This window comes from Ursus arctos, unplaced genomic scaffold (genome assembly GCF_023065955.2).
Source record: "Ursus arctos isolate Adak ecotype North America unplaced genomic scaffold, UrsArc2.0 scaffold_70, whole genome shotgun sequence".
In the NCBI taxonomy this organism is placed as follows: Eukaryota; Metazoa; Chordata; class Mammalia; order Carnivora; family Ursidae; genus Ursus; species Ursus arctos.
The window spans coordinates 90415-118331 of NW_026623090.1; the positions used below are offsets into that span (position 1 = coordinate 90415).

At 38.0% G+C, this 27917-nt stretch overlaps 1 protein-coding gene across 1 annotated transcript; it reads left to right on the plus strand.

Moving 5' to 3' along the window:
* The first annotated feature begins 119 nt into the window (after window positions 1-119).
* On the plus strand, window positions 120-27561 carry LOC125283092 (UDP-glucuronosyltransferase 2B31-like). Its single transcript, XM_048222072.2, has 6 exons — window positions 120-1035; window positions 5545-5693; window positions 13459-13590; window positions 15415-15502; window positions 22355-22574; window positions 26418-27561. The coding sequence occupies exons 1-6, from the start codon at window positions 312-314 to the stop codon at window positions 26695-26697; spliced, it is 1593 nt and encodes a 530-aa protein (XP_048078029.1). The 5' UTR covers window positions 120-311; the 3' UTR covers window positions 26698-27561.
* The last annotated feature ends 356 nt before the right edge of the window (window positions 27562-27917 follow it).

Sequence of the window (27917 nt, forward strand, 5' to 3'; positions counted from 1 at the left end):
CTGTCCCTGACACCCTTCCAAAATATATTACATAAGACATGTGACTTGCAGAGCTAGGTCATTGGCTCTTAGCTAAGATGATAGAACTTATAAGCATCAAACAAATATTAAACACATTTGTATACAAATGAAATCATCTGCCTTTGGCTTTTTCCACTTGACATCCCAATGCTCTGACTGCTCATAAAATGTGTTTGCTTTGAAATGTAAGAGTTACACTTTAACTTACTGATTGATTTCTCCTTGGAGATAAGTACAAGCAATGGGAGATGGAAACAGGAATTTGAAAAGAAGCACTGCATTCCACCAGGATGTCTATGAAATGGATTTCAGTTCTGCTGCTGCTACAGCTGAGCTGTTACTTCAGCTCTGGGAGTTGTGGAAAGGTGCTGGTGTGGCCCACAGAATACAGCCACTGGATCAATATAAAGACAATCCTGGATGAACTTGTCCAGAGAGGCCACGAAGTGACGGTTCTGACATCTTCAGCTTCCATTCTTGTTGATCCGAGCAAATCATCTGCTATTAAATATGAGGTTTATCCTGCACATTTACTTAGAAATGATTTCGAGGATGTTTTCAGAAAACTGCTCGACACATGGATATATAATCTGCCAAGAGATACGTTTTGGGCATATTTTTCACAAATGCAAGAAATGATGTGGGAATGTTCTGACTGTATTCAAAAGTTCTGTAAAGATGTAGTTTTGAACAGGAAACTCATGACAAAACTACAAGAATCAAGGTTTGATGTCGTTCTTGCAGATACTATTGGACCCTGTGGCGAGCTGCTGGCGGAGCTACTTAAAATACCTTTAGTGTACAGTCTCCGCTTCTCTCCTGGCTATGCGTTTGAAAAGCATAGTGGAGGACTTCCATTCCCTCCGTCCTACGTGCCTGTTATTCTGTCAGAATTAAGTGATCAAATGACATTCATGGAGAGAGTAAAAAATATGATATATGTGCTTTATTTTGACTTTTGGTTCCAAGCATTTAATGAGAGGAACTGGAATCAGTTTTACAGCGAAGTACTAGGTAAGTCATGTTTTTAATTGGTAGCATGAGGTTGTAATTCTTAGCGCCTTGGAAGGTGAGTTTGTATAAATACAAACCAGAGGAGTTTGTCTTTTATAAGTGAAATGATGTAAATACAAAATGATCTCTCAATCTCACAAATATTATGGAAAGACTTATATGACAGGGCCAGTTAGAACCCTGTGGTCCATTATTTAGTACCTTACACTCTACGTAGTCAATAACCACAAATTAAAGCTCTGAGAATTTCTTGAAGCAATTGCATATCTATTCTTTGTGTGTTTCTTTGTAATACTTAAAAAAAATTTTTTTTTACTTTTTTCTGGATAAAGTGTTTTAACCTTCTTTTGTTATTTATTAAATCCAGGGTGAAAGTATTACTTTTGATGTGCTTTACTTTTTAGAATAATTTTAAGTCACAGCATATTGAGTCAAGATTTCCTGCATAACCCTTGCCCACACACGTGCATAACGTCCCCCTTTACGAACATCCCCCACCAGAGTGGTACATTTGTTACAACTGATGAACCTACATTGACACATTATTACCATCCAAAGTCCATAGTTTACATTACAGTTCACTCTTGGTGTTTTACATTCTATAGGTTTTAACAAATTTAGAATGATACGAAAACACCACCATTACATCAGGGTAGTTTCACTGCCTTAAAAATCCTCTCTGCTGTGCCTATTCCTACATATCCATTTTATTTTACTTTTTCCATTTAAAAAAAAAAGGCATTCAAGGACTGCCTGGGTGGCTCAGTTGGTTAAGCGTCTGCCTTCAGCTCAGGTTATAGTCCCAAAATCATGGGATTGAGCCCCATGTCGGGTTCTCTGCTCAGCAGGGAGCCTGCTTCTCCCTCTTGCTCTGCCTGCCACTTCCCCTGCTGTGCGCTCCCTCGCGCGCTCTCTCTTTCTCTCTCTGTCAAGTAGATAAATAAGATCTTTTTTAAAAAACACATTAGATTCCCAGAGTCCACAGTCTCTCATGGTTCATTCCCACTTCTGTTTAGCCCCCCTTCATTCTTCCCTTCCTTCTTCTACCAATCTTCCTATTTCTTATGTTCCATAAATGAGTGAAACCAAAAACTAAGGATATACTGTATGGTGACTAACGTAACAAAATAAAAATTATTAGAAAAGAAAAGAAAAACTTTAAAAAAAATAAAAATAAAAAGACATTAGAAATTTCACTATCCTTATGAAGCAGACATGTTAATTGAGGAGTCACGTATTTCTAGTACAACTGTCTATAGAGCATTGAGGATATTATTTTCACTTGTTTCCCTTCTTTAATTTAAAAACGTAAGTGTTTTGTCGCATTACCTGAAAGAGTCCTTCAAAATTGGAAGAAATGGTGGCTATATCCCAGACTCAGGAATCTATAATACGAAGTTTCTAATGATTACATATTCTTTCACCAGGGCTTATAAATCATGATGTAAAGGCCTAAAATCTTGTTGAAGGGTACACACACACATTAATAGTTCACATTTTTTAAAAACTATGTTACTCCATTAAAGAAAAATGACCCAAAACTAACAGTGCACATATGTATTTCCATACTTGATGAAAATATTCCAGTTGTTATTTGCAAATATTATTTAATACACAAATATTATTAGAGCTCCTAATGTGAACCAAATGCAATGGTAAGTACAAAGAATCAAGGCATACCTTCAAAACCTCACAGTTTTCTTGGAAAATCTAGGATCAAGGGAATAACTTGCTAAATTATAAAAATGAGACTTAGTACTCTAGGGAAAGGTGTTTCCATTGGTTAATTGATTGGGGAGCTCAAATAATTGTTTACATTTGCATCTGTTACTTTTGCGGCATTTCAGAGTAAACAAATGCATGTTTAATTTGATACTGGCTTAGGTTTAATGATTGGTTATGATTGTGAATATACTACTGTGATGTTAGAAATGAGTCTCTTACACTTTGTCTTTCATATATACGTATGAATGATATATATATAAAGATGTAAATATATATTTGCCTCATTATACATGTTTGTATCATATATGTGTTCCATTATCAAACTGCAAATATTTTGAAACATTTTTGACTACATTATTCCAAACTCCTTTCAGAAAATCCCCTAGTATATTCACATTGCATTACTCTCATTTCCTCTACCTGTTGCTTTTTGTGGGGTTTTCTACTGATTTATTTATTTACTCTTATTTTTCTATTAAGTTTTAATTTTAATTGCAGTATAGGTAAGAGAGAGTGTTATATTAGTTTTAGGTGTACAATATAGTGATTCAGCAATTCTGGACATCACTCCCTGCTCATCACAACTAGTGCCCTCCTTAATCCCTATCACCTATTTGACACATCCCCCTACCCGCTGCCCCTCCAGTAAGCCTCAGTTTGTTCTCTACAGTTAAGAGTCTACTTCTTGGTTTGTTTCTCTCTCTTTTTGTCTTTTGCTTATTTCTTCGGGTTCTTAAATTGTACATATGAGTGAAATAATATGGTATTTGTCTTTGACTTATTTTACTTACCATAATACTCTCTAGTTCCTTGCAAATTGCAAGATTTCATTTTTTTAAAGATTTTATTTCTTTATTTGAGAGAGACAGAGAAAGAAAGAGAGTGAGAGAGAGAGGGAGAGAGAATCTGAAGCATACTCCACACTGAGCGCAGAACCCCACTCAGGGCTCCATCCCATGACCATTAGATCATGACCTGAGCCAAAACCAAGAGTTGGATGCTTAACCAACTGAGCCACCCAGGTACCCCAAGATCTCATTCTTTTTTATGGCTGAGTAATATTCATGATAAAAATATACCACTTCATTTTTAGCCATTCATCAGTTGATGGACACTTAGGCTGCTTCCATAATTTGGCTATTGTAGATAATGCTGCTATAAACACTGGGGTACGTGCATCCCTTTGAACAAGTATTTTTGTTTGCTTTGGGTAGATACCTAGCAGTGCAATTACTGAATCATAGGGTACTTCTATTTTTAACTTCTTGAGAAACCTCCACACTTGTTTCTTGTGTCTGTTGGCCATCCGTATGCCTTCGTAGGAGAAATGTCTGTTCATGTCTTCTCTCCTTTTTTAAATTGGATTATTTGGTTTTGGAGTATTGAGTTGTAGAGTTATTGTTTTGGATACTAACCTTTTTTCAAAGGTCATTTGCAAATATCTTCTCCCATTCAGTACGTTGCCTTTTAGTTTTACTGATTGTTTCCTTCATTATGCAGAGGTTTGGTTGTTTTTCTTTCTTTTTTTTTTTTTTTAACTTTGATGTAGTACCAATAGGTTATTTTTGCTTTTACCTCCCTCCCCTCAGAAGATATATCTAGAAAAATGTTCCTATGGCCGATGTCAGAGATATTACTGCCTGTGCTCTCTTCAAGGATTTTTATGATTTCAGATTTCACATTTCGTTTTTTAATCCATTCCGAATGTATTTTTGTGCATGGTGTAAGAAAGTAGTCCAGTTTCATACCTTTGCATGTAGCTGTCCAATTTTCCCAACACCATTTATTGAATATGCTATCTTGTTTCCATTGGATATTCTTTCCTCCTTTGTCAAAAATTAATTGACCATATAAATGGGTTTTCTATGCTGTTCCATTGCTCTATGTGTCTGTTTTTGTGCCAGTACCACACTGCCTTGATGACTTGAGCTTTGTAGTATAACTTCAAGTCTGGAATTGGGATAGCTCCTGTTTTTTTCTTTCTCAAGATTGCTTTAGCTATTTGGGGTCTTTCGTGGTTCTATACAAATTTTATTGCATTAAATGTATAGATTGCTTTGGGTAGTATATACAGTTCAATATTTGTTCTTCTAATCCATGTGCACAGAATGCCTTTCCATTGCTTTGTATCCTCTTCCATTTCTTTCATCAATGTTTTATAATTTTCAGAGTATAGGTCCATCACCTCTTTGGTTAAGTTTATTCCTAGGTACTTTATTATTTTTGATGCAATTACAAATGGAATTGTTTTCTTAATTTCTCTTTCTTCTGCTTCATTATAATTAGTATATAGAAATGTAACAGATTTCTGTACATCGATTTTGCATCCTGTGACTTTAATGAATTAATTTAACAGTTCTAGCACTTTTTTGGTAAGTCTTTAGGGTTTTCTACATATAGGATCATGTCATCTGCAAATAGTGAAAGTTTTGCTTCTTCCTTACCAATTTGGATAGCTCTTATTTCTTTTTGTTGTCTCATTGCTATAGCCAGGACTTCCAATATTATTTGGAATAAAAGTGGTAAGAGTGGATATCCTTGTCTTGCTCTTGACCTTAGGGCAAAAGCTCTCAGCTGTTCCCCATTGAGTAGGATGCGCACTATGGGTTTTCCGTGTAAGGTCCTTATTTTGTTGAGGTATGCTCCCTCTAAACCAACTTTGTTGAGACTTTTTATCATGAATGGATGTGTACTTTGTCAAATGCTTTTTCTGCATATATGGAAGTGATCATATGGTTTTTATCCTTTCTCTTATGGATGTGACGTTTGGTTTTATCCCTTCAGGAAGACCCACTACATTATCTGAGTTAATGGGGAAGGCTCAAATATGGCTCATTCGAACCTACTGGGATTTTGAATTTCCTCGCCCACTCCTACCCAATTTTGAATTTGTTGGAGGACTCCACTGCAAACCTGCCAAACCCCTGCCTAAGGTAACTGATTCCTGTTTCTTGTTTTATTTGCTCTGAGGCATTTCACTAGTATTCTAGCTTAAAAAGACCATTCCTCAACAATGTTTGTGTGTCCCAACGATATCTGCAGGCAAATCCAATGTTTACGTGCTGTCACTCCAACATTTACACCATTCCTCGTCTGAGATCCCAAGGTTTGACATTTTAAAGCATTAAATTGTTTGTGTAGCCTATGAGAACATGTGTTTTCTGCCACACACCTAAGCTGGACAAAATCTCAGTAAAGAACATTGGGGGAGCAGTGTTCTCATCCTTAGAGCTGACTGACAAAATGAGCACAGAGAAAACTACACTGTGTATATAATAAGGACCATAAATTTTTTTTAATAATTTTTTTACTATATTATGTTAGTCACCATACAGTACACCCCTAGTTTTTGATGTAAAGTTCCATGATTCATTACTTGCATATAACAACCAGTGCTCCATGCAATACATGCCCTCCTTAATACCCATCACCGGCCTATCCCATTCCCCACCCCCCTCCCTTCTGACGCCCTCAGTTTGTTTCCCAGAGTCCACAGTCTTTCATGGTTCATTCCCCCTTCTGTTTAGCGCCCCCCTTCTTCTTCCCTTTCTTCTCCTACTGATCTCCCTACGTCTTATGTTCCATAAATGAGTGAAACCATATGATAATTGTCTTTCTCTGCTTGACTTATTTTGCTTAGCATTATCTCCTCCAGTCCTGTCCATGTTGCTGCAAATGTTGAGAAATCGTTCTTTCCGATGGCTGAGTAATATTCCATTGTATATATGGACCACATCTTCTTAATCCATTCATCTGTTGAAGGGCATCTCGGCTCCTTCCATGATTTAACTATTGTGGACAATGCTGCTATGAACATTGGGGTGCATATGGCCCTTCTCTTCACTACGTCTGTATCTTTGGGGTAAATACCCAGTAGTGCAATTACTGGATCATAGGGTAGCTCAATTTCTACCTTTTTAACAGACCTCCACACTGTTTTCCAAAGTGGCTGTACCAACTTGCATTCCCACCACCAATGTAGGAGGGATCCCCTTTCTCCACATTCTCTCCAACATTTGTTGTTTCCTGCCTTGTCAATTTTTGCCATTCTTACTGGTATAAGGTAGTATCTCAACGTGGTTTTCATTTGAATTTCCCTGATGGCTAATGATTTTGAATATTTTTTCATGTGTTTGTTAGCCATTTGTATGTCTTCTTTGGAAAAGTGTCTGTTCATATCTTCTGCCCATTTTTTGATTTGATTATTTGTTTCCCGTGTATTGAGTTTGAGAAGTTCTTTGTAGATCTTGGATACTGGTCTTTTATCTGTAGTGTCATTTGCAAATATCTTCTCCCATTCCATGGGCTGCCTCTTAGTTTTTCTGACTGTTTCCTTGGCTGTGCAGAAGTTTTTTATCTTGATGAAGTCCCACAGTTCATTTTTCCTTTTGTTTCTTTTGCCTTTGGAGATGTGTCATGAAAAAAGTTCCTATGGCCAATGTCAAAGAAGTTGCAGCCTATGTTCTCCTCTAGGATTTTGATGGATTCCTGTCTCACATTGAGCTCTTTCATTAATTTGGTGTGAGAGAGTGGTCAAGTTTCACTCTTTTGCACGTAGCTGTCCAATTTTCCCAGCACCATTTATTGAAGAGACTGTCTTTTTTCCACTGGATGTTTTTTCCTGCTTTGATTGCTTTATCAAAGATTAGTTGCCCAAAAAGCCGAGGGTCCATTTCTGGGTTCTCTATTCTGTTCCTTTGGTCTATGTGTCTGTTTTTTGTGCCAGTACCATGCTGTCATTGTGATCAGAGCTTTGTAGTACAGCTTGAAATCTGGCAACGTGATGCCCCCAGCTTTGTGTTTCCTTTTCAACAATGCCTTGGCAATTCGGGGCCTTTTCTGGTTCCACACAAATTTTAAGGGCTCCTTGTTCTAGTTCCTTGAAAAACGTCTTTGTTATTTTGATTGGGATGGCGTTGAAAGTGTAGATTGCTCTGGGTAGCATAGACATTTTAACTATATTAATTCTTCCAATCCATGAGCATGGAATATTTTTCCATCTTTTTGTGTCTTCTTCAATGTCTTTCAGGAGTGATTTATAGTTTCTAGAACATAGATCCTTTACGTCTCTGGTTAAGTTAATTCTGAGATAACATATGATTTTTGGTGCTATTGTAAATGGGATAGATTCCTTAATTTCTCTTTCTTCAGTCTCATTGTTCATGTATAGAAATGCAACTGATTTCTCAGCATTGATTTTGTATGTAGCCACATTACTGAATTGCTCTATAACTTCTAGTAGTTTGGGCGTGGATTCTTTTGGGTTTTCCATATAGAGTATCATGTCATCTGTGAAGAGAGACAGTTTGACTTCTTCTTTGCCAATTTGGATGCGTTTTATCCCCTTTTGTTGTCTGATTGCTGTTGCAAGGACTTCTAGTACTATGTTGAATAATAATGGTGAGAGTGGGAATCCTTGTCGTGTTTCTGATCTTAAGGGAAAGGCTTCCAACTTTTCCCCATTGAGAATGATATTCGCTGTAGGCTTTTCATAGATGGTTTTTATGAAATTGAGGAATGTACCCTCTATCCCTACACTCTGAAGGGTTTTAATCAGGAAAGGATGCTCTATTTTGTCAAATGCTTTTTCTGCATCAATTGAAAGGATCATATGGTTCTTGACTCTTTTCTTGTTGACGTGATCTATCACACTGATCAATTTGCGAATGTTGAACCACCCTTGCAAGCATCCCAGGGATGAATCCCACCTGGTCATGATGGATAATCCTTTTAATATACTGTTGGATCCTATTAGCTAGGATCTTGTTGAGAATTTTGGCATCCAACGTCATCAGGGATATCGGTCTGTAATTTTCCTTTTTGATGGGGTCTTTGCCTGGTGTGGGGATCAAGGTAATACTGGCCTCATAGAATGAGTTTGGTAGTTTTCCATCTGTTTCAATTTTTTGAAACAGTTTCAGGAGAATAGGTATTATTTTTCTTTGAATGTTTGGTAGAATTCCCCAGGGAATCCGTCAGGCCTTGGACTCTTGTTTTTCGGGAGGTTTTTGAGAACTGCTTGAATCTCTTCATAATTAATCTGTCTGTTTAAAAAATCAATTTCTTCCTGTTCAGACTTGGTAGTTTATAGGTTTCCAGGAAGGCATCCATTTCTTCCACGTTGTTTGATTTATTGGCATAAAGCTGTTGATAAAAGTTTCTAATGATCCTTCCCTATTTTATTGGTGTTGGTTGTGACCTCTCCCTTTCCATTCATAATTTTATTAATTTGGGTCCTTTCTCTATTCTTTTGAATAAGTCTGGCCAGTGGCTTATCGATCTTATTTATTCTTTCAAAGAACCAGCTTCTAGTTCTGTTGATCTGCTCTACTGTGCTCCTGGTTTCTAATTCATTGATCTCCACTCTAATCTTGATCAACTGCTTTCTTGTGCATGGGTTCTTCTGTTCCAGCTCCAGCTACTTGAGGTGAGAATATAAAAACTGCATTTTAGATTTTTCTATTCTTCTGAGTGAGGCTTGGATGGCTATGTATTTTCCCCTTAGGACTGCCTTTGCAGTGTCCCATAGATTTTGGACCATTGTGTTTTCATTCTCATTGGTCTCCATAAATTGTTTAAATTGATTTTTAATCTCCTGGTTCATCCAATCATTCTTGAGCAGGATGGTTCTTAGTTTCCAAGTGTTCAAGTTTCTTCTAAATTTTTTCCTTGTGATTGAGTTCCAATTTCAAAGCATTGCAGTCTGAGAATATGCAGGGAATAATTTCAGTCTTTTGGTATCAGTCGAGACCTGTTTTGTGACCCAGACTATGGTCTATTCTGGAGAACGTTCCATGTGCACTCGAAAAGAATGAGTATTCTGTTGTTCTGGGGTGTAGTGTTCTATATATATATATGAGGTCCATCCGATCTAGTATATCATTCAAAGCTCTTGTTTCTTTGTTGATTTTCTGCTTAGATGATCTGTGTATTGCTGATAGTGGAGTGTTGAGGTCCCCTAGTATTAACGTATTTTTATCTATATGTCTCTTTATTCTGGTTAAGAGTTGGCTTGTGTAAGTTGCTGCTCGCCAGTTGGGGGAGTAGATATTTATAATTGTCATATCCACTTGTTGGATACATCCTTTAAGAATAATATAGTGTCCTTCTGTATCTCTAACTACAGTCTTTAGTTTAAAATCTCATCTGATATGAGAATTGGTACCCCAGCTTTCTTTTGAGGTCCATTGGCATGAAAATGGTTTTCCATCCTTCACATTCAATCTGGATATATCTTTAGGTTCAAGATGAGTCTCTTATAGACAGCAAATGGATGGGTCGTGTCTTTTTATCCAATCTGCAACCCTGTGGTATTTTATGGGAGCATTTAAGCCATTCACATTGAGAGTGATTATTGAGAGATATGATTTTAATGATGTCATGTTGCCTGTAAAGTCTTTGTTTCTATATATTGTCAATTTCTGTTCTGTATCACTCTTGGGGCCTTTCTACTTTTATAGAACCCCCCCTTAATATCTCCAGAAGGGCTGGTTTCGTGGTTACAAAATTGGTCAGTGACTGGTGATCTTGGAAGTTCCTTATTTCTCCATCAATTCTGAATGACAGCCTTGCTGGATAAAGAATCCTTGGCTGCATGTTTTTCTCAGATAGAGCTTTAAAAATGCCATGCCAATCCTTTCTCTCATTCCAGGTCTGTGTAGACAGGTCTGACGTAATCCTGATACTTTCGCCTTTGTATGTGAGAGATTTCTTTGCCTGGCCGCTTTCAATACTGTATCCTTGGATCTAATATTTGCAAATTACACCATGACATGACGTGGCATAGGTTTATTGTTGTTGAACTTGGGAGGGGTCCTTTCTGCCTCTTGGACACAAATGCTTGTTTCCTTTGCTAGATTAGGGAAGTATTCAGCTACAATTTGTTCAAATATCTCTTCTAGACCTCTCTCTTTCTCCACGACCTCAGGGATGCCGATGATTCTGACATTGGAAAGTTTCATTGAGTCAGTAATCTCCCGTAACCTACATTCTTGAGATTGGATTTTTTTGAGCCAAGTTTCTGTTTTAACTTTCTCTTCTACCATCCCATCCTCCAATTCACTAATTCGTCCTTCTGCCTCATTTACCCTGGCTGTCAGAGCATCTAGTTTTGACTGCATTTGATTCATAGCATTCTATATTCTTCCAGATTCACTCTCATTTCCACCCTTAGAGATTCTATATTCTCGTTAATATTTTCATTAATATTTTTTTCAAGCCTACACATCATCTTGACCATTGTTACTCTGAACTCCATTTCTGACAATTTGCTTATATCCATATCCATCAGTTCTGTGGCAGAGGCCACAGACTCATTATATTTTCTTTGCTGGGGGGGATTTCTCCTTCTCGTCATTCCGATGAGGAGAGGTTGTGGGGTTGCCCACCGCCCAAATTATTGACCAGGAGCCAGGCAGTGTGCATTGTTTTATAGGGACCTTAGGGATGTGGGCTTCTTGATTTTTCAGCCTGCCTTCTGGGGGAGGGGCCTGCCACGCTGATACTCAGGCAACCCTGTTTGGGAAGAGTTGCCCTGTCCCCTGTGAGTGGGGGAAGGGGAAGGGCACAATGTAAGCCAGTATTCCCAGGCTTTTGTTCTCTGGCAGCTTGACCTGGTGGTTTTCCGTGCCTCTTCTGAGAGTCAGAGCAGCAGTGGCTGTATTCTAGCCTCTGTCTCAGAACAGAGAGATCACAGTCCACTCTCCACTGAGCTCTCTTGGCCACCTTAACTCTGTTTCTGTCAGTGCTGCTAAAAACCCTGCAGCATTCTGGGTTGTGCACCCCACAGCCAGCATCGCAGCCCTCACTTCCAGGGCCCACACATCTCTGTCCTTTGTGCTTCTAACCTTGCCAGCCGCCCCCCGATCCCATGCGCGCTCCCGAGTTCTCTGTTTCAGTGTGGTTTGCACACACTCCAGAGCGCCAATTTTCAGTCTGGTCGCGTGAGCACTCCCAAACTCCCGGTTTCAGCCTAGTTTGAGTGCACGCTCTGGAGCTCCGGTTTTCGGTCTGGTCACATGCACATTCCCAGGCTCACATCTCAGTCTGCTCTCTCGCGGGTGCCAGTCCGTGAGTCCACCCACTCCCCCCTGCAGGTGGCTACTGCTTCCTGGCACCCGAGCACGGCGGCTCCCTTCCCCTTCTGTTTCTCTTCCGATATCTGTGAGAGGATTCACAGCTCCCCGCTTCGTACCTCAATACTCAGCGCTGGAGATGTTCATTTGTAGAGACCCAGATGTATCTTCCTGCATCTCAGGCTGATTCCGTGGGTGTTCAGGATGGTTTGGTACCTATCCAGCTCAACTTGGGACCGGCTGAGAAAGGGGACCCCTACTCCTCCGCCATCTTAACTCCTCCCCTCAGGACCATAAATTCTGCATAGTTAATAAGGACAAAATAATTTCAACCACTTATATCTGAAAAAAACCATAGTATAAAATTGCAAAAGAATTCTGTTAGCGTATAAGATGATATTCTTTACGAAAGAAAGCAATAATGTAATCCATTTTAAGCTGATACCTTTAAGACATAATTGAAAAACAATCATCTTTTATTGAATGATTTTATGATCTCTTCAACATTTTGTTTGTCTGCCTTCTTATTGGTAATAAGATGAAACTAAGATCTTATTTGATGGTTAACCTAATATCAATTTTGATTACAAATGTGTAGGTGTATATAGTAACTTTCTCAAGGTCTAAATCCTGAGGCAAAGCTAGCAAAGTTCTGTTCAGTCTAACCCAAGTGTCCATCAACAGATAAATCCATATACAAAATGTATTTTATACACAATGGAATATTAGTTATAAAATAGAAGAAAATTCTAACACATACTCCGACGTGGAAATATTTCAGGACATTATGCAAAGTGAAAGGGGGCAATCACAAAAAGACAAATACTGGGTCACCTGGCTGGCTCAGTTCTGAAGTGTCTGCCTTTGGCCCAGGGCGTGATCCTGGCATTCTGATATTGAGCCCCGCATCAGGCTCCTCCTCTGGGAGCCTGCTTCTTCCTCTCCCATTCCTCCTGCTTGTGTTTCCTCCCTCACTGGCTGTCTCTCTCTGTTAAGTAAATAAAATCGTTTTTAAAAAAAAAGACAAATACTGAATGATTCCACTGATATGAGGTATGCAGATTAGTCAAATTCACAGAAATACAAAGTATAATGATGGTCACTAAAGATGGTGAAGGAGGAATGGGGAATTGCTATGTAATGGGTACAGAGCTCCAGTTTAGCGAGATGAAAAATTTCTGGTGATTGTTTACGCAACAGTCTAAATATACACATTATGGAACTGCATACTCAGGAATAGTTAAATGGTAAATTTTTGTGTGTTTTATGACAATTTAAAGATAAAAACAGCCATTACTCTAATAACTCTTGATAATATTTGGTATCACCCTTTAGCTGTTTGTAGAAATTCTTTTTTTTTTTTTTTTAAGATTTCTTTATCTGAGGGACAGCAGTGGGGCTGGGGGGAGGGGAGCAGAGGGAGAGAGAATACCCAGCAGATTCCCTGCTGAGTGTAGAGCCAGACTCAGGGCTCAATCTCACAACCCTGAGATCATGACCTGAGATGAAATCAAGAGTCAGACGCTTTACTGACTGACCTACCCAGGCACCCCTGTAGAAATTCTTTTCATAGTGTTTGCTATGCTGTTTCTCTGTTGTGATGGAGTAAATTCTTTCTTCACAGGAAATGGAAGAGTTTGTCCAGAGCTCTGGAGAAAACGGTATTGTGGTGTTTACTCTAGGGTCGATGATCAAAACCATGCCGGAGGAAAGAGCCAATACGATTGCATCAGCCCTTGCCCAGATTCCACAAAAGGTTACATAAAGTAACTTAGTCCTATACAACTACTTAATGAGTCTATTAAACTGTGTAAAGGATCTAATTACCCTTTCCTTCATGACACGGAAACCATTATGATAGTTCCAATTGATCTCAGACGTAAGCAAAATATACATGCCAAATGCTAAAGTCGTACAGAAGGTGTTTTGACGATAACTTTGGCATTAACATTGAGATCAGAAAGAAATATATTTAGTAGGTATATATTTAGCAGGGTGAGGGTAAAGTTTGCTATTATAATGTATCATGGACAGATACAGAAATCACCAAATTCTGTCCTGTCATTCACTTCTTTTCCTTACAGGATTTCCAAGGGCACTGAATATCTCATAGATGTTCTCAGAAAGGAGCTAAATTTCAAGTTGTGTTCAGCAGGAACCGATAAAAGTCTGAAAAGCATCATGCAGTTTACACTTGCTGGATGCTCCAGGTTCCTTTCCCTTCCCCTAAATTTTGGAGATAAGCCTATTCAGTATGTTGTTCAGAGAAAGGATGGTCAGGGCTCACCAAGCTATGTCTAGGCATCCATCCAGCCTAGATGATTTAGAGAAAGAGAAAAACTGACATGATTGGTGGAGTGGGCCCTATTAAGAGTAAAAGAGTAAGATAAATGAAAAGGGGGGAGATGGGTCCCTCCCTCAAGGTGACCCTGTGCTTAGTAATATGTGGTTCCAAAAGGACTTTAACTTATCAGAATAATATCTCCTCCTGATTAAGGAAGGAAATGGAAATATATTGAGTCAACCAGAAACAAGCCTAGCATGGCAAAGTTTTAGATGCCTCTTTCTACATGAAACAGAGAAGTAAATTATTTTCAATATATACAAAACACCTGCAGTATTTTGGTTTTTGTCAACTACTTTTTAGTTTACTGATACAGTTTCTCCTTATACTAATGTTTGCTTAATATCTAAAGTTACTTGAACATTCACATAACAAATATATGTTAACCAATGTAAATTATTATCCAGTTTATGAGGATTGCTGGGGAACTCTAAAATCAATCTATTTTGGTACTGGGAATGGAAATTGTTTGGGTATAGATCTCATATTAATCAATTGTGTCAATGCTTTGTAGTCCACCATTGACGTGTTAACAATCAATTAAGTAAAATTTAGCAACATCACAGCTTTGGATTTTTTTCAACAGCTACACTGTTATTTCTGAAGTGCTAACAGGCTCTTCTTTGTAACATTTAAAGAACTTCCAAACCAAGAAATAGTAATAATAATCTGGATTCATGTAAACATGTAATTATTTATATTAATAAATTACTAATAAAAAGAATTATGTATTTTGCACAAGCACCAGATGGCATATTTAGCTTTTTGTATATCAAAAGATGTAAAACTCTAATAAAATAACTCATGGAACAAGTGGATATAAGTGAACTCCCTTCTGTAACACATAAAAAGAAATAAATAGGTTAATATTACATTGGAAGATGAAAGCGATTATAATAGATAAAACAAAACACATGTGTACATCTTAGTAATTTCCCACTGGTTTGAGGTGGGAAATTTCTTAAATACTTGAATTTGTCACTGATAATCTCATTTGTCTAATCTCCACGTGTGAAACATCATGATTACATTCATACTTGATTGAATATAAAAAGAAGTAACAAAATGTGGGTATTTTATTATACCAGTGCTTTAGTAGCCTCATTTTTAATATCTTTTGTCCTTATTCTCACTCAACTAAAGGGGTCTGACTAGATTATCTCTTAATTTCCTTAAAATTCTGTCATGCTAGAACTTCAAAGTTCAACTCATGAAATAAGGTATTGTCTTTAACAGGTTCTATGGAGATTTGATGGCAAGAAACCAGACACCTTAGGGCCAAATACTCGGCTGTATAAGTGGATCCCCCAGAATGACCTTCTTGGTAAGAATCTGGAAGACACTGAATTGAAAGTAATTCTAAACAAAATGATAAGAGTTCCCAAGGGGCAAATTAATTGAACATTTATTACTGAAAAACTCAAAAACAAAACTTAACTTCCTTACATTTACTTTGCAGACTTACGGGGGGGGGGGGGGAGATAAGATACGGCATGTTATTATACACAGTACATTCCTTATGGCCAGAATCAAAGTATCTTTATTTCATGTGTAATTTCTTCTCTAAGGTCATTTTTTTATTTTTTAATTTAAATTCAAATAGCCAACATATAGTACATCATATAGTACATTCAATATAACAGTGCTCATCACGTCACGTGCCATCCTTAATGCCCATCACCCAGTTACCCCATCGCCCCATCCACCTCCCCTCCACAACCCTCAGTTTGTTCCCCATAATTTAGAGTCTCTCATGCTTTGGCTCCCTCTCTGATTTCTTTTCATCTCTTTTCCCTCCCTTCCCCGGGATCCTCTGTGCTATTTCTTATAGTCCACATATGAGTGAAACCGAAAGATAATTTTCTTTCTTTGATTGACTTCTTTCATTCAGCATATCCTCCAGTTCCATCCATGTCAATGTAAATTGGAAGTATTCATCCTTTCTGATGGCTGAATAATATTCCATTACATATATATACCACATCTTCTTTATCTAGTCATCTGACCATGGTATCTCAGCTCTTTCCACAGTTTGGCTATTGTGGACATTGTTGCAATAAGTATTAGGGTGCAGGTGCCCTTTCAGATCAATACATTTATATATTTGGGATAAATTCCTGGTAGTGCAATTGCTGGGTCATAGGGGAGCTCTATTTTCAACTTGTTGAGGAACCTTGAAACTGTTTCCCAGAGTGGCTGCACCAGCTTGCATTCCCACCAACATTGTAAGAGGGTTCCTCTTTCTCCACATCCTTGCCAACATTTATTGTTCCCTGTCTTAATTTTAGCCACTCTGACTTGTATAGGGTGGTATCTCATTGTGGTTTTGATTTGTATTTCCTGGAAGTCAGGGGTTGTTGAGCATTTTATCATGTGTCTGTTGGCCATTTATATGTCTCTTTGGAGAAATGTCTATTCATGTCTTCTGCCCATTTCTTGACTGAATCGTTTGTTTTTTTGGGGGGGGTGTTGAGATTGATAAGTTCTTTATAGATCTTGGATACTAGCCCTCTATCTGATTTGTCATTTGCAAATATCTTCTCCCATTCCCTAGGCTGCCTTTTAGTTTTGTTGACTGTTTCCTTTGCTGTGCAGAATCCTTTGGTCTGGAGGAAGTACCAAGAGGGCATTTTTGCTTTGTTTCCCTTGCCTTTGGAGACATGTCTAGCAAGAAGTTGCTGTGGCCTAGGTTGAAGAGGTTGCTGCCATGTTCTCCTCTAGGATTTTGATGGATTCCCATCTCACAGTTAGGCCTTTCATCCATTTTGAGTTTATCGTTGTGTATGGTGTAAGGAAATAGTCCAGTTTCATTCTTCTACATGTGGCTGTCCAATTTTCCCAGCACCATTTATGAAAGAGGCTGTCCTTTTTGCATTGGATATTCTTTCCTGCTTTGTGGAAGATCAGCTGATCATAGAGTTGAGGGTCCATTTCTGGGTTCTCTATTCTGTTCCACTGATCTATGTATCTGTTTTTGTGCCAGTACCACACTGTCTTGATGATTACAGCTTTGCAGTATAGCTTGAAGTCTGGCATTGTGATGCCCCCAGCTTTGGTTTTCTTTTTCAACATTCCTTGGGCTATTCGGGGTCCTTTCGGGTCCATACAAATTTTAGAATTATTTGTTCCAGTTCTGTGAAAAATGTTGATGGTATTTTGATAAGGATTGCACTGAATGTGTACATTGCTCTGGGTACCATTGACATTTTACCAATATTTAGTCTTCCAATCCATGATCATGGAGTATTTTTTTTCCATTTCTTTGCGTCTTTCTCAATTTCTTTCATAAGTCTTCTCTAATTTTTAGAGTACAGTGCCTTTACCTCTTTGGTTAGGTTTATTCCTAGGAATCTTATGGTTTTTGCTACAATTGTAAATGGGATTGACTCCTTAATTTCTCTTTCTTCTGTCTCATTGAGTCTGTCTCTCACTGATTTCTGTGCATTGATTTTATATCCTGCCATGTTGCTGAATTCCTGTGTGAGTTCTAGCAATTTTGGGGTGGAGTCTTTTGGGTTTTCCCCATAATGTGTCATGTCATCTCTGAAGAGAGAGAGTTTGACCTCTTCTTTGTCTATTTGAATCCCGTTTATTTCTTTTTGTTGTTGTCTGATTGGTGAGACTAGGACTTCTACTACTGTGTTGAACAAAAATGGTGAGAGTGGGCATCCCCGTCATGTTTCTGACCTTAGAAGAAAAGCTCTCAGTTTTTTTCCATTGAGAATGATATTCGCTGTGGGCTTTTCATAAATGGCTTTTATGATATTGAGGTATGTTCCCTCTATCCCTACACTGTGGAGAGTTTTAATCGAGAAAAATACTGTATTTTCTCAAATGCTTTTTGTTCATCAATTAAGAGGATCATATATGGTTCTTGTTCTTTCTTTTATTAATGTGATGTATCACATTGATTGATTTGTGGATGTTGAACCAACTTTACAGCCCAGGAATAAATGCCACTTGGTCTTGGTGATTAATCCTTTTAATGCACTGTTGGATCCTATTGACTAGTATCTTGGGGAGAATTTTGCACCCATGTTCATCAGGGATATTGGTCTATAATTCTCCTTTTGGTGGGGTCTTTTTCTGGTTTGGGGATCAAGGTAATGCTGGCCTCACAGAATGAATTTGGAAGTTTTCCTTCCATTTCTATTTTTTGGAACAGCTTCAGAAGAATAGGTATTAGTTCTTCTTTAAATGTCTGGTAGAATTCTCTCGGGAAGCCATCTGGCCCTGGACTCTTATATGTAGGGAGGTTTGTGATTACTACTTCAATTTCCTTGCTGGACATGAGTCTGCTCAGATTTTTTATTTCTTCCTCTCTCAGTTTAGGTAGTTTATAAGTTTCCAGGAGCACATTCATTTCTTCCAGATTGCCTAACTTGTTGCCATACATTTGCTCATAATATGTTCTTAAATTATTTGTATTTCCTTGGTGTTGGTCATAGTCTCTCCTCGTTTACTCATGATTTTATTAATTTGGGTCCTTTCTGTTTTCTTTTTGGTAAGTCTGGCAAGTGTTTATCAATCTAATTAATTCTTTGAAAGAACAAGCTTTAGTTTCATTGATCTGCTCTACTCTTATGGCATCTATTTCATTGAGTTGTGCTCTAATCTTTATTATTTTTCTTCTCCTGCTTGGTTTAAACTTTATTTGCTGTTCTTTTTCCAGTTCCTTTAGGTGTAAGGTTAGCTTGTGTATTTGAGACTTTTCTAAATTTTTTTTAAAAAAACTCTTGCAATGCTATGTACTTCCCTCTTAGGACTGCCTTTGCTGCATCCCAAAGGTTTTGAACTGTTGTGTTTTCATTTTCATTTGTTTCCTTGAAATTTTTAAATTCTTCTTTAATTTCCTGGTTGACTCATTCATCCTTTAGTAGGATGCTTTTTTATTTCCAAGTGTTTGAGTTCCTTCCAAATATCTTCTTGTAATTGAGTTCAAGTTCAAAAATTTTGGTCTGAAAATATGCAGGGTATAATCCCAAACTTTTGGTAGGTGTTGAAACCCAATTTGTGACTATGTGATCCATTCTGGATAATGTTACATGTGCACTCAGAAGAATATGTTATCTGTTGCTTTAGGATGGAGTGCTCTGTATATATCTGTGAAATTCATCTGCTCCAGCGTTTCATTCAATGCCCTTGTTTCCTTGTTGATCTTCCGCTTTAATGATCTGTCCATTGCAGTGAGTGGGGTATTGAAGTCCCCTACTATCATTGTGTTATCATCAATGTGTTTCTTTAATTTGGTTATTAATTTGTATATAAAATTGGCTACTCCCAAGTTAGGAGCATAAATATTTATAATTGTTATATCTTCTTATGGTATAGACCCTTTAATTAGGATACAGTGTCCCTTTTCATCCCTTAGTACAGTCTTTGGGTTAAAATCAAATTTGTCTGATATAACGATTGCACCCCAGCTTTCTTTTGATGCCCATTAGATTGATAAATGGGTTTCCACCCCTCACTTTCAATCTGGAGGTGGCTTTGGGTCTAAAATGTGTCTCTTGCAGACAGCATATTGATGGATCTTGCTTTTTTATGCAATTGGATATTGGATGTCTTTTGATTAGGGCACTTATCCCATTTACATTCAGAATAACTACTGAAAGATATGAGTTTAGTGCTATTGTATTACCTGTAAAATCATCATTTCTGTAAATTGTCTCTGTTCCTTTCTGGTATATATTACCTTTGGACCTGCTTTTTTCCAGCCCACTTAGTAAATTTATAATCAGTATTCTGAATTCCAGCTCTGACATTTTACCTATATCGATATTGATTAGATCTGTGGCAGAGAGTATTACCCCTGGTTCTTTCTTTTGTTGTGATTTCCTCCTTGTAGTCTTTTTGCCCAGAGAAGAATGGATGAATGAGATAACAAAATAAAAATTATCAACCATGACCCAAACGAAATACACACTAGACAAATGCAAAGAGGTCAGAAATGAAAAAAAGAAAAGGAACAGAAAAAAAAGCTGGGGGGGGGGGAGGGAGAGATTACAATCTCCCAGGTGGACAAACCACGGTGATCTACTTGGTCCTGGGTGTATTTTGGTCAGTTTGTTAGAAGACACTAAATCCCAAAATTGTAAAGAAAGCAAAACTTATATAAATACACAAATAAAATTCAAACAGTGAAAGGAAGCCAAAAACGAAAAATATATCTATAAAATATAAATTTAAAAATGAAAGTTAAAAAAATACTTAAAAACAAAGAGTTGATAAAATTAGAAACCAATCGGGGTGCCTGGGTGGCTCAGTCAGTTAAGTGACTACCTTTGGCTCAGGTCATGACCTCCAGGTTCTAGGATCCAGCCCTGCATTTGGCCCCTTCCTCTGCAGGGAGTCTGCTTCTCTCTCTCTCCCTCTGCTCCTTTCCCATGCTCGTTCTATCTCTCTCTCTCAAATAAGTAAGTAAAAATCTTAAAAAAATAAAATAAAATTAGAAACTACTTGAAAAGGAAAAAAAGAAAAAAGAAAAGGAAAATTCAAAATTGAAAGATAAATGAATCTTGAGAAAAAACCTCGAATTCTATGTACTATTTTCCCCTAGCGCTGGAGTTTCGTAGTCCTGTGTGCTCCACAAACTTGGTGTTCCCCTGTTGTTTCAGCTGGTCTTCTGGGCGAGGGGTCTGCTTCACTGATTCTCAGGTGTCTTTGCCCGGGCACATTTGCACCACCCCTTGCCAGGGGGCCTGGATCAGTATAAGCTGATTCTGATTGTTCTATGTGGCTTTTGTTCCTTGAAGGCCCTCTGTGCCTCTTTAGAGGAAGAAAATAAAAGAGGCTGCACCCCATTTTCCAGCCCTGGAACTGAAAGATAGAAGCCCCCTCTCTTCAGTAAACCCTCAGGAATAAGCAGTCTTCACCTCTGTGTGTGCCAAACTCTGCAGACTCTTGAGGGGCATGCCCACACTGATCCTCCCTGGGAAGGTGGAGGGTTACAACGTTTCTGCCCTTTACAGGATCACACACACAGAGCGGTTGCCCGGTCCTGCACCCTCCCGCACAGCGCCTCCAGAGGGAATGTGGAGGGTCACCATGTTTCTGCCCTTTGGAGGACTGCCACACAGAGAGTGGTCACCCAATCATGCTGCAGTATATGGTTTATTGTGAACCGAGCTGAGAGTCCCCGCCTGGTCTCACTGAACATAACCAGTTTACTGCTCTAATGCTTGGGAATTCTGACAGCTCAGGAACCCCCATTCTGTGACCGTAGGAATCCTGACATCATGCTGTCCCACCTACGATTCTGCCCCACTTCACCACCTGAGCACCTTTCAGGCAGGGCTGTCTCTCCCTGGAGCAGACCTCGAAAGGTTCTGATTTTGCACTCGGGCGCTACATCACTTTCCGGTAGCCGGCTTGGGGAGGCTCCCTTCCCCTGCTGTTTACCTTCTGAATATACCCTCAGATTCATTTCTCTGCACCTCCTACCTTGCAAAAAGTGGTCACTTTTCTTTTTCTAGAATTCGAGCAATTCTTTTCTTACATCTGTGGTTGAATTCATAAGTGTTCAGAATCATTTGATAGTTCTCTAGCTAAATTCAGGGACAAGATGAAATGGGGTCCCCTACTCTTCCACCATCTTGCCTCCCCCGATAATTTTTCAACAATTACCTGGATCATCACTCTGTCTCCTAATTCTCTCAACCTACTCCTATCCTTTCTCATTCTGCATGGGTATTCAGTGCCACTGAAAAATAACGGCCCCTCTTTAATTACCAGCGACTCTACATGTTCTCTAGGAAAACACCACAATCTTGTTCATGAAGTCATCACACACTTCATGATAAAGTGCAGTCTTTCCTTCCCCTGATTTGAACCACCACCATCACTCCTACATGTTAAACTCGGTGACTTTACCGTGTAAGAGAATATGTTCTAATATGCCACCTCCTTTTTTCTTTTTTTGAACATGCTATTCTTTATCCAGAATGTTCTCTTTCAATTTGTCTGTCCAGCCATCTTGTATTCATTTTTCAAGTTACAAGTACCACACCAATCTTCATTTACCTCTCCAGCAGATTTATGTGCCTCTTGCTCTGAGATCTGAAAGCCATTTTGATGCTGTTTCACGTGTATAATAATATATGCCTTATGTTGCCCAACTCTCGTTTTAGTTCTAAGACTTATGATTAATAACGTGCTGAGATTCATCCAATCCTAGGTCATCCAAAAACCAAAGCCTTCATAACTCATGGTGGAGCCAATGGCATCTATGAGGCGATCTACCACGGGATCCCCATGGTGGGCATTCCTTTGTTTGCGGATCAACCTGATAACATTGCTCACATGAAGGCCAAGGGAGCAGCTGTCAGTCTGGATTTCCACACGATGTCTAGTACAGATTTGCTCAATGCTTTGAGGATGGTCATTAATGACACTTCGTGAGTATTATAATTTTTTTCATTAATAGTATTGATAGATAAGTTCTGTCCACGGTGACTATGAGTTTCATCCTATATTTAAGAGGCCAATTTTGAAATTTTAGTATGATTTAACTGATCTTAAAACTACTTTCATTTTCAACCATTTATTTCAAAGTTGCATTTTAACCCCATTGATTTAATGGGGAACCAATTACTGCAACAAATTTCTACATGAATAAATGCAAAAGTTATGTAGGTAATTATAAGAACACATTTTTTAAAATATGATAGAATCCATAGAATTAAAGAGTGAAGAATTTTTGGTTATGTAAAAGAAGTTTCAATTCAGTACCAAAAATTTCCAAAACTATAAATCTCCTTTTGCTCAAAAATTAATTTTTATTCTTATTTTAATATATTTATAATATGTAATTTATGTACCACAAAATTTAAAGTATAAAAATCAAATATACATATTATGTTACGGAATTATGAAACCATCATTATAATCTAAGTTTGCGTTAGACCAAAAAGGAATCACATGTGACTTAGAAGTCATTTCCCATTCCTCTTGCCTTCAGTAAACATTAATATACTTTCTGTCTCTACAAACTGCTGTATCCTGGATATTTCATACAAATGGAATCGTACAGTTTATGGTCTTTTGCGTGTAGTTTCTTTCACTTGGCATGTTTTTGAATATCATTCATGTGGTAGTTTTGTATTGCTGAATAATATTCTATGATATGGAAATGATACAATCTATTTATCCATTTATCAATTCATGAACCTTTTGGTTTTTTCCACATTTAGGAATTATACATATTGCTACACATGTAATCGTGTGAACAAAATTTTTCCTTTCTTTTGGGTAGACATCAAGGAGTAGAATTGCTGGTCATATGTTAACTCTGTGAGGAACTGCCAAATTGATGTCCAAATGAGATGCACCATTTTACATTTCCACCAGCCCAGTATGGGAGATCCAAGTTATCCACATCATTACCAACACTTGTTATCATCTGTTTTATTACAGACATCCTAGTGGGTGTGAAGTGGTCTCTCCTTGTGGTCTTGATTTGCATTTCCCTTACAGCCAAAGTTCTTAAGTATCTTTTCATATACTAATTGCCATTCATATAGCCTCTTTAGGGAAATGTCTATTCCAATTCTTTGATACTTTTTAAATTTGATTATTTGTCTCACCTTATTAAAGAATTTGTTATGTGTTATGGATACAATACATTATCAGATATATGATTTATAAATATTTTCTTTCTTTGATTTTTCTCTTTCTTGATTTTGTCCTTTGAAGATAAAACTTTTTAAATATGATAAGATAAATAGTGAAGTTTTCTACATTACAGAGGAAAACAACGCAAGGGAATTTGTAGTGCCTAGCACAGCACCCATGAATTCAGTATCTATTACTACTATCAGTATTAACATTACAGTACGAGGGGATCATCGAAGAAATACCAAAAAAAGTATTACAGAGAAGAAAATAGTAGAACAATCAAATAATAAAAATACTTAAAAATAGTCACGAAAGAAAAAGAAATATATGGCAGGTTGTACAAATAGCAAAGAAAATAGAGTAAGACAGTAGATGAAAATACAACTATGCCACTACTTCCATTGAAGCTAAACAGACTAATTTAAAGACAAAGATTGTCAGAATGCATTTTAGAAACTACATACTGTTCATGAGACATGTTCACATAGAAGTGTACAAGAAGAGAGTCAGTACAAAGGTAGGAAAGGATCTATTTTAGCAGTAACCATTTAGAAAGATGTTGTACCTGTGCTAATATCAGACACAGCAGTCCAGAATCACTACCAAAAATAAAGATATGTCTTTCATAATGATAAATAGATTGATCTTTCAAAACAATACAAATTACTAATTGGTGACACCTACTATTAAAAGATCAAAATGCAGCAGAAGAGGACAAAGGAACAAACACACCCAAATCTATAGTCATAACATTGTTTTTAAACAACTTTCTCAGTAACGGAAAAAGAAGACAGACAGAGAGAAAGAAAGGAATGAAGGAAAGGAGGGAGGGAGTGAGGAGGAAAGGAAAGGAAAGGAAAGGAAAGGAAAGGAAAGGAAAGGAAAGGAAAGGAAGAAAGGAAGGAAGGAAGGAAGGAAGGAAGGAAGGAAGGAAGGAAGGAAGAAAGAAAGAAAGAAAGAAACACCTAAATGTTCTGAAGGACACAATTTAAAAATATAACCTGCCTGACATACATATACATCATTCTATATAAAACAACAGAGAATACACATTTTTCAGGAATGGAATAGATACTGGAATTAACCCTACGCTGGGCCAGAAACCAAGAGTAAATATGAAAAATATAAATTGTCAAGAGTATATTGTCCAGCCTACTGGAATTCACTTAGAAATTGTCAAAAAGAAAGATAACTGAAACATCTCTAAATTTTGGAAATTAAGCAATATACTTCTACATAATTCAGTCAATAATGAAATCATAATCATAAATACTCCTTCTTCTCAGCAATTCCACTTTTATAATATATACAAACAAAACTGTATAAATATGTAAATCAAAAGAAATACACAAGATTTTTATGACAGCATTAGTGGTAATGGCCAAAAAATTGTTAACACAAATGTCCACTGCTTGTTAAATGAAGAAATAATCTGTGGTATTGCCAAACAATGGACTACTATACAGTGATAGCATTAACCAACAACTGTGACACAAAAGACAAAAGGAAATGAGTGCTACCTTATTATTCCAATATATAAATAATAAAAGCTAATCTATGATGACTAAAAGGCTCGGGGAAGATGGGGTGTTTCCGGGTAGCTTGTGATACTCTATATAAATATCTTAGTAGTAGGTATATTATTACATCCACTTCACAATAATATTCTAGCTAATTTTGAATTTATGAGCTATTCTGTTAAGATTACGTGAATTTTTCATATGTAATAAATGTTATATGGAAAATATAACATGTTTTCAAATTCTAGGTTTGAAATAGCAACACACACACACACACACACACACACACACACACACACGCACAGAACAAATGTCTGACGATGCTCTGATAGTGTGGCCCAGAAGCCTTTCTGAGCTGGGACATCCGTCAAGAGGTAGAAGCAGCCTTGGAGAGTTGCAGGGAAGAGTGTCCAGCAGAGAGACAGAAGGGACAGAAAGTACAAAGGTGCTGAGGTGAGGACCCGTATGGCAACTTCAGGGAACTGCTAGCAGGTCTCTGTGCCTACAACAGTGTACACGGGACAAAGTGACAGGAGAAGAGGTTGCCAGGGGTCTGTATCTGTAAGATCCTATAGTCCACAATGCATAGTTGGATTTTATTCTAAACGTAATGAGAAGCCAGATGGAAATTTTGAGCAGGGAAGCGTCATGATCTGATATCTGTTTCAAAAGTCACAGTGGCTACATGATGGAAAATAAAGAGTAGAGGGTAGAGGAGTGAAGACAAGGGACCAGTGAGGTGGCATTTTACTCACCATGACACAATTCCCTTTACCGCTTCACGAGGATCATTCTGTAGTTGCACTCCCACCATCTCATTTAGAGCTGTCACAATGGCCCATATCATTTTCTCTGTTAGAAAAGATTAAACTATCCTAACTTAACTTCCACTTTCACTTTTTAAAATATTCATTGATGGGAAACTTCCAATTTAAAAGCCAAATCTCCTAAGAGGACCGAAACAAAAAACATAGCACTTCTATAATTCTATGACATTTATCTTGAATCATTTGTATGACACTTTTCAAAAACCTTTCATGGGAATCACAGGATTAGGCAAACTAGCTTCCTTTCAATGTCACTGTCTTTATGTTTCTCCTTTAGATACAAAGAGAATGCCATGACATTATCAAGAATCCACCACGATCAGCCTATAAAGCCCTTGGATCGAGCAGTCTTCTGGATCGAGTTTGTCATGCGCCACAAAGGAGCCAAACACCTCAGGCCAGCCTCCCATGACCTCACCTGGGTCCAGTACCACTCTTTGGATGTGATTGGGTTCCTGCTGGCCTGTGTGGCAACTGCTGTATTTGTCACCACCCAATGTTGTCTCTTTTGTTACCGGAAGTGTGCAAAAAGAGGGAAGAAGGAAAAAAAGGAGTAGTTGTATCTGGGGCCTCAAGCAGGTATGCCTCAGAGATGGGACTCCTCCAGTTTATTCCAGCAAGAAGTTGTGACGTAAGGTTCCCTTCCTCCTCTGACAAAATGACTTTTCACAACTTAGCTTCTCAGATCAAACTCTGCTCTCAAGGGTTTACTGCCTGTTTGAGAGTTAGAAATATGTCATGCCAACAGAAAAACTGGCAATAATTAAATAAAATGAAAAGCAAACCGTATGGGTATTTATTGAAACTTATTATTCCAAATCAAAAGTCATCCCCCTCCAAAAATTATTGAGCTTAACTGTGTTTCAAACATTGGGCATGGACACAAGAACATTAAGAAGGCTAGTCACAATATCACTATTATTGTGCAAATATATTTTAACTTAATTTTGGTGCAGAATTTTGTAGTTTTGTGCTGTGCTAGCGAAACTACAGATAGTTGAAATTGTATAAAATGATTTACCCATCCATTTTGTTTTGGGAGACCACTAATTCTCCACAGTAAGATCCAGCCTCAGCCTCACTCCTTATCTAAGGACATGACAAGTTGTTGGCCTTCATCCACTTGTCACTTTCCCGTGGAATGTATGTGAATTTAGAAATATAACAGCTATCTGTTTCCTATGATAAAACTGAGCTATTGGGGCACCTGGGTGGCTCAGGTGCCTAAGCTCTGACTCTTGGTTTCAGCAAAGGTCATGATCTCAGGGCTGTGGGATGGAGCCCTGAGTTGGGCTCTGGGCTCAGCATAGAATCTGCTGGAAGTTATCTCCCTCTCCCTCCCCTCCCCTTCTGCTCCTCCCCCTGCTCATGGGCATGCTCTCTCTCTAAAATCAATTAATAAAATCTTTTAAAAACTCCGAGCTATTTATGACAGATTTCCTTCATTAGCTTATTCTCTTTACCTCACAGTCCTTTAAAAAGATTCACCTGGGGGCTTTCACACTCATTTTACCCTTTTAGAATGGATATAAAGTCTCACTTGCAGGTTGAACAATATAGAACATGCCCCCTAAAGAACTCACCGAACTTTCACTCTCTCCTCTTGTGTGTGTACATATATATGCCTACTTCTTTCGAAACCAGGCACATCATCTCTTAGCTATTACAGATATGGTGAGCAATTCCACGTCTTTGTTGAAAGCAATTGAAGTAATGATCATTCCCTAGAACCATGCTTAGTTGAGCATGCCTCATTCTTTCTCTTCCAAGAGCAGTC

Excerpts from the sequence above, each read along its gene's own strand:
- LOC125283092 (XM_048222072.2), top strand. The coding sequence starts at position 312 with ATGTCTATGAAATGGATTTCAGTTCTGCTGCTGCTACAGCTGAGCTGT. Across the intron at positions 5,694-13,458 it reads CTGCCAAACCCCTGCCTAAG|GAAATGGAAGAGTTTGTCCA; the intron begins GTAACTGATTCC and ends CTTTCTTCACAG. Across the intron at positions 15,503-22,354 it reads CCCCCAGAATGACCTTCTTG|GTCATCCAAAAACCAAAGCC; the intron begins GTAAGAATCTGG and ends ATCCAATCCTAG.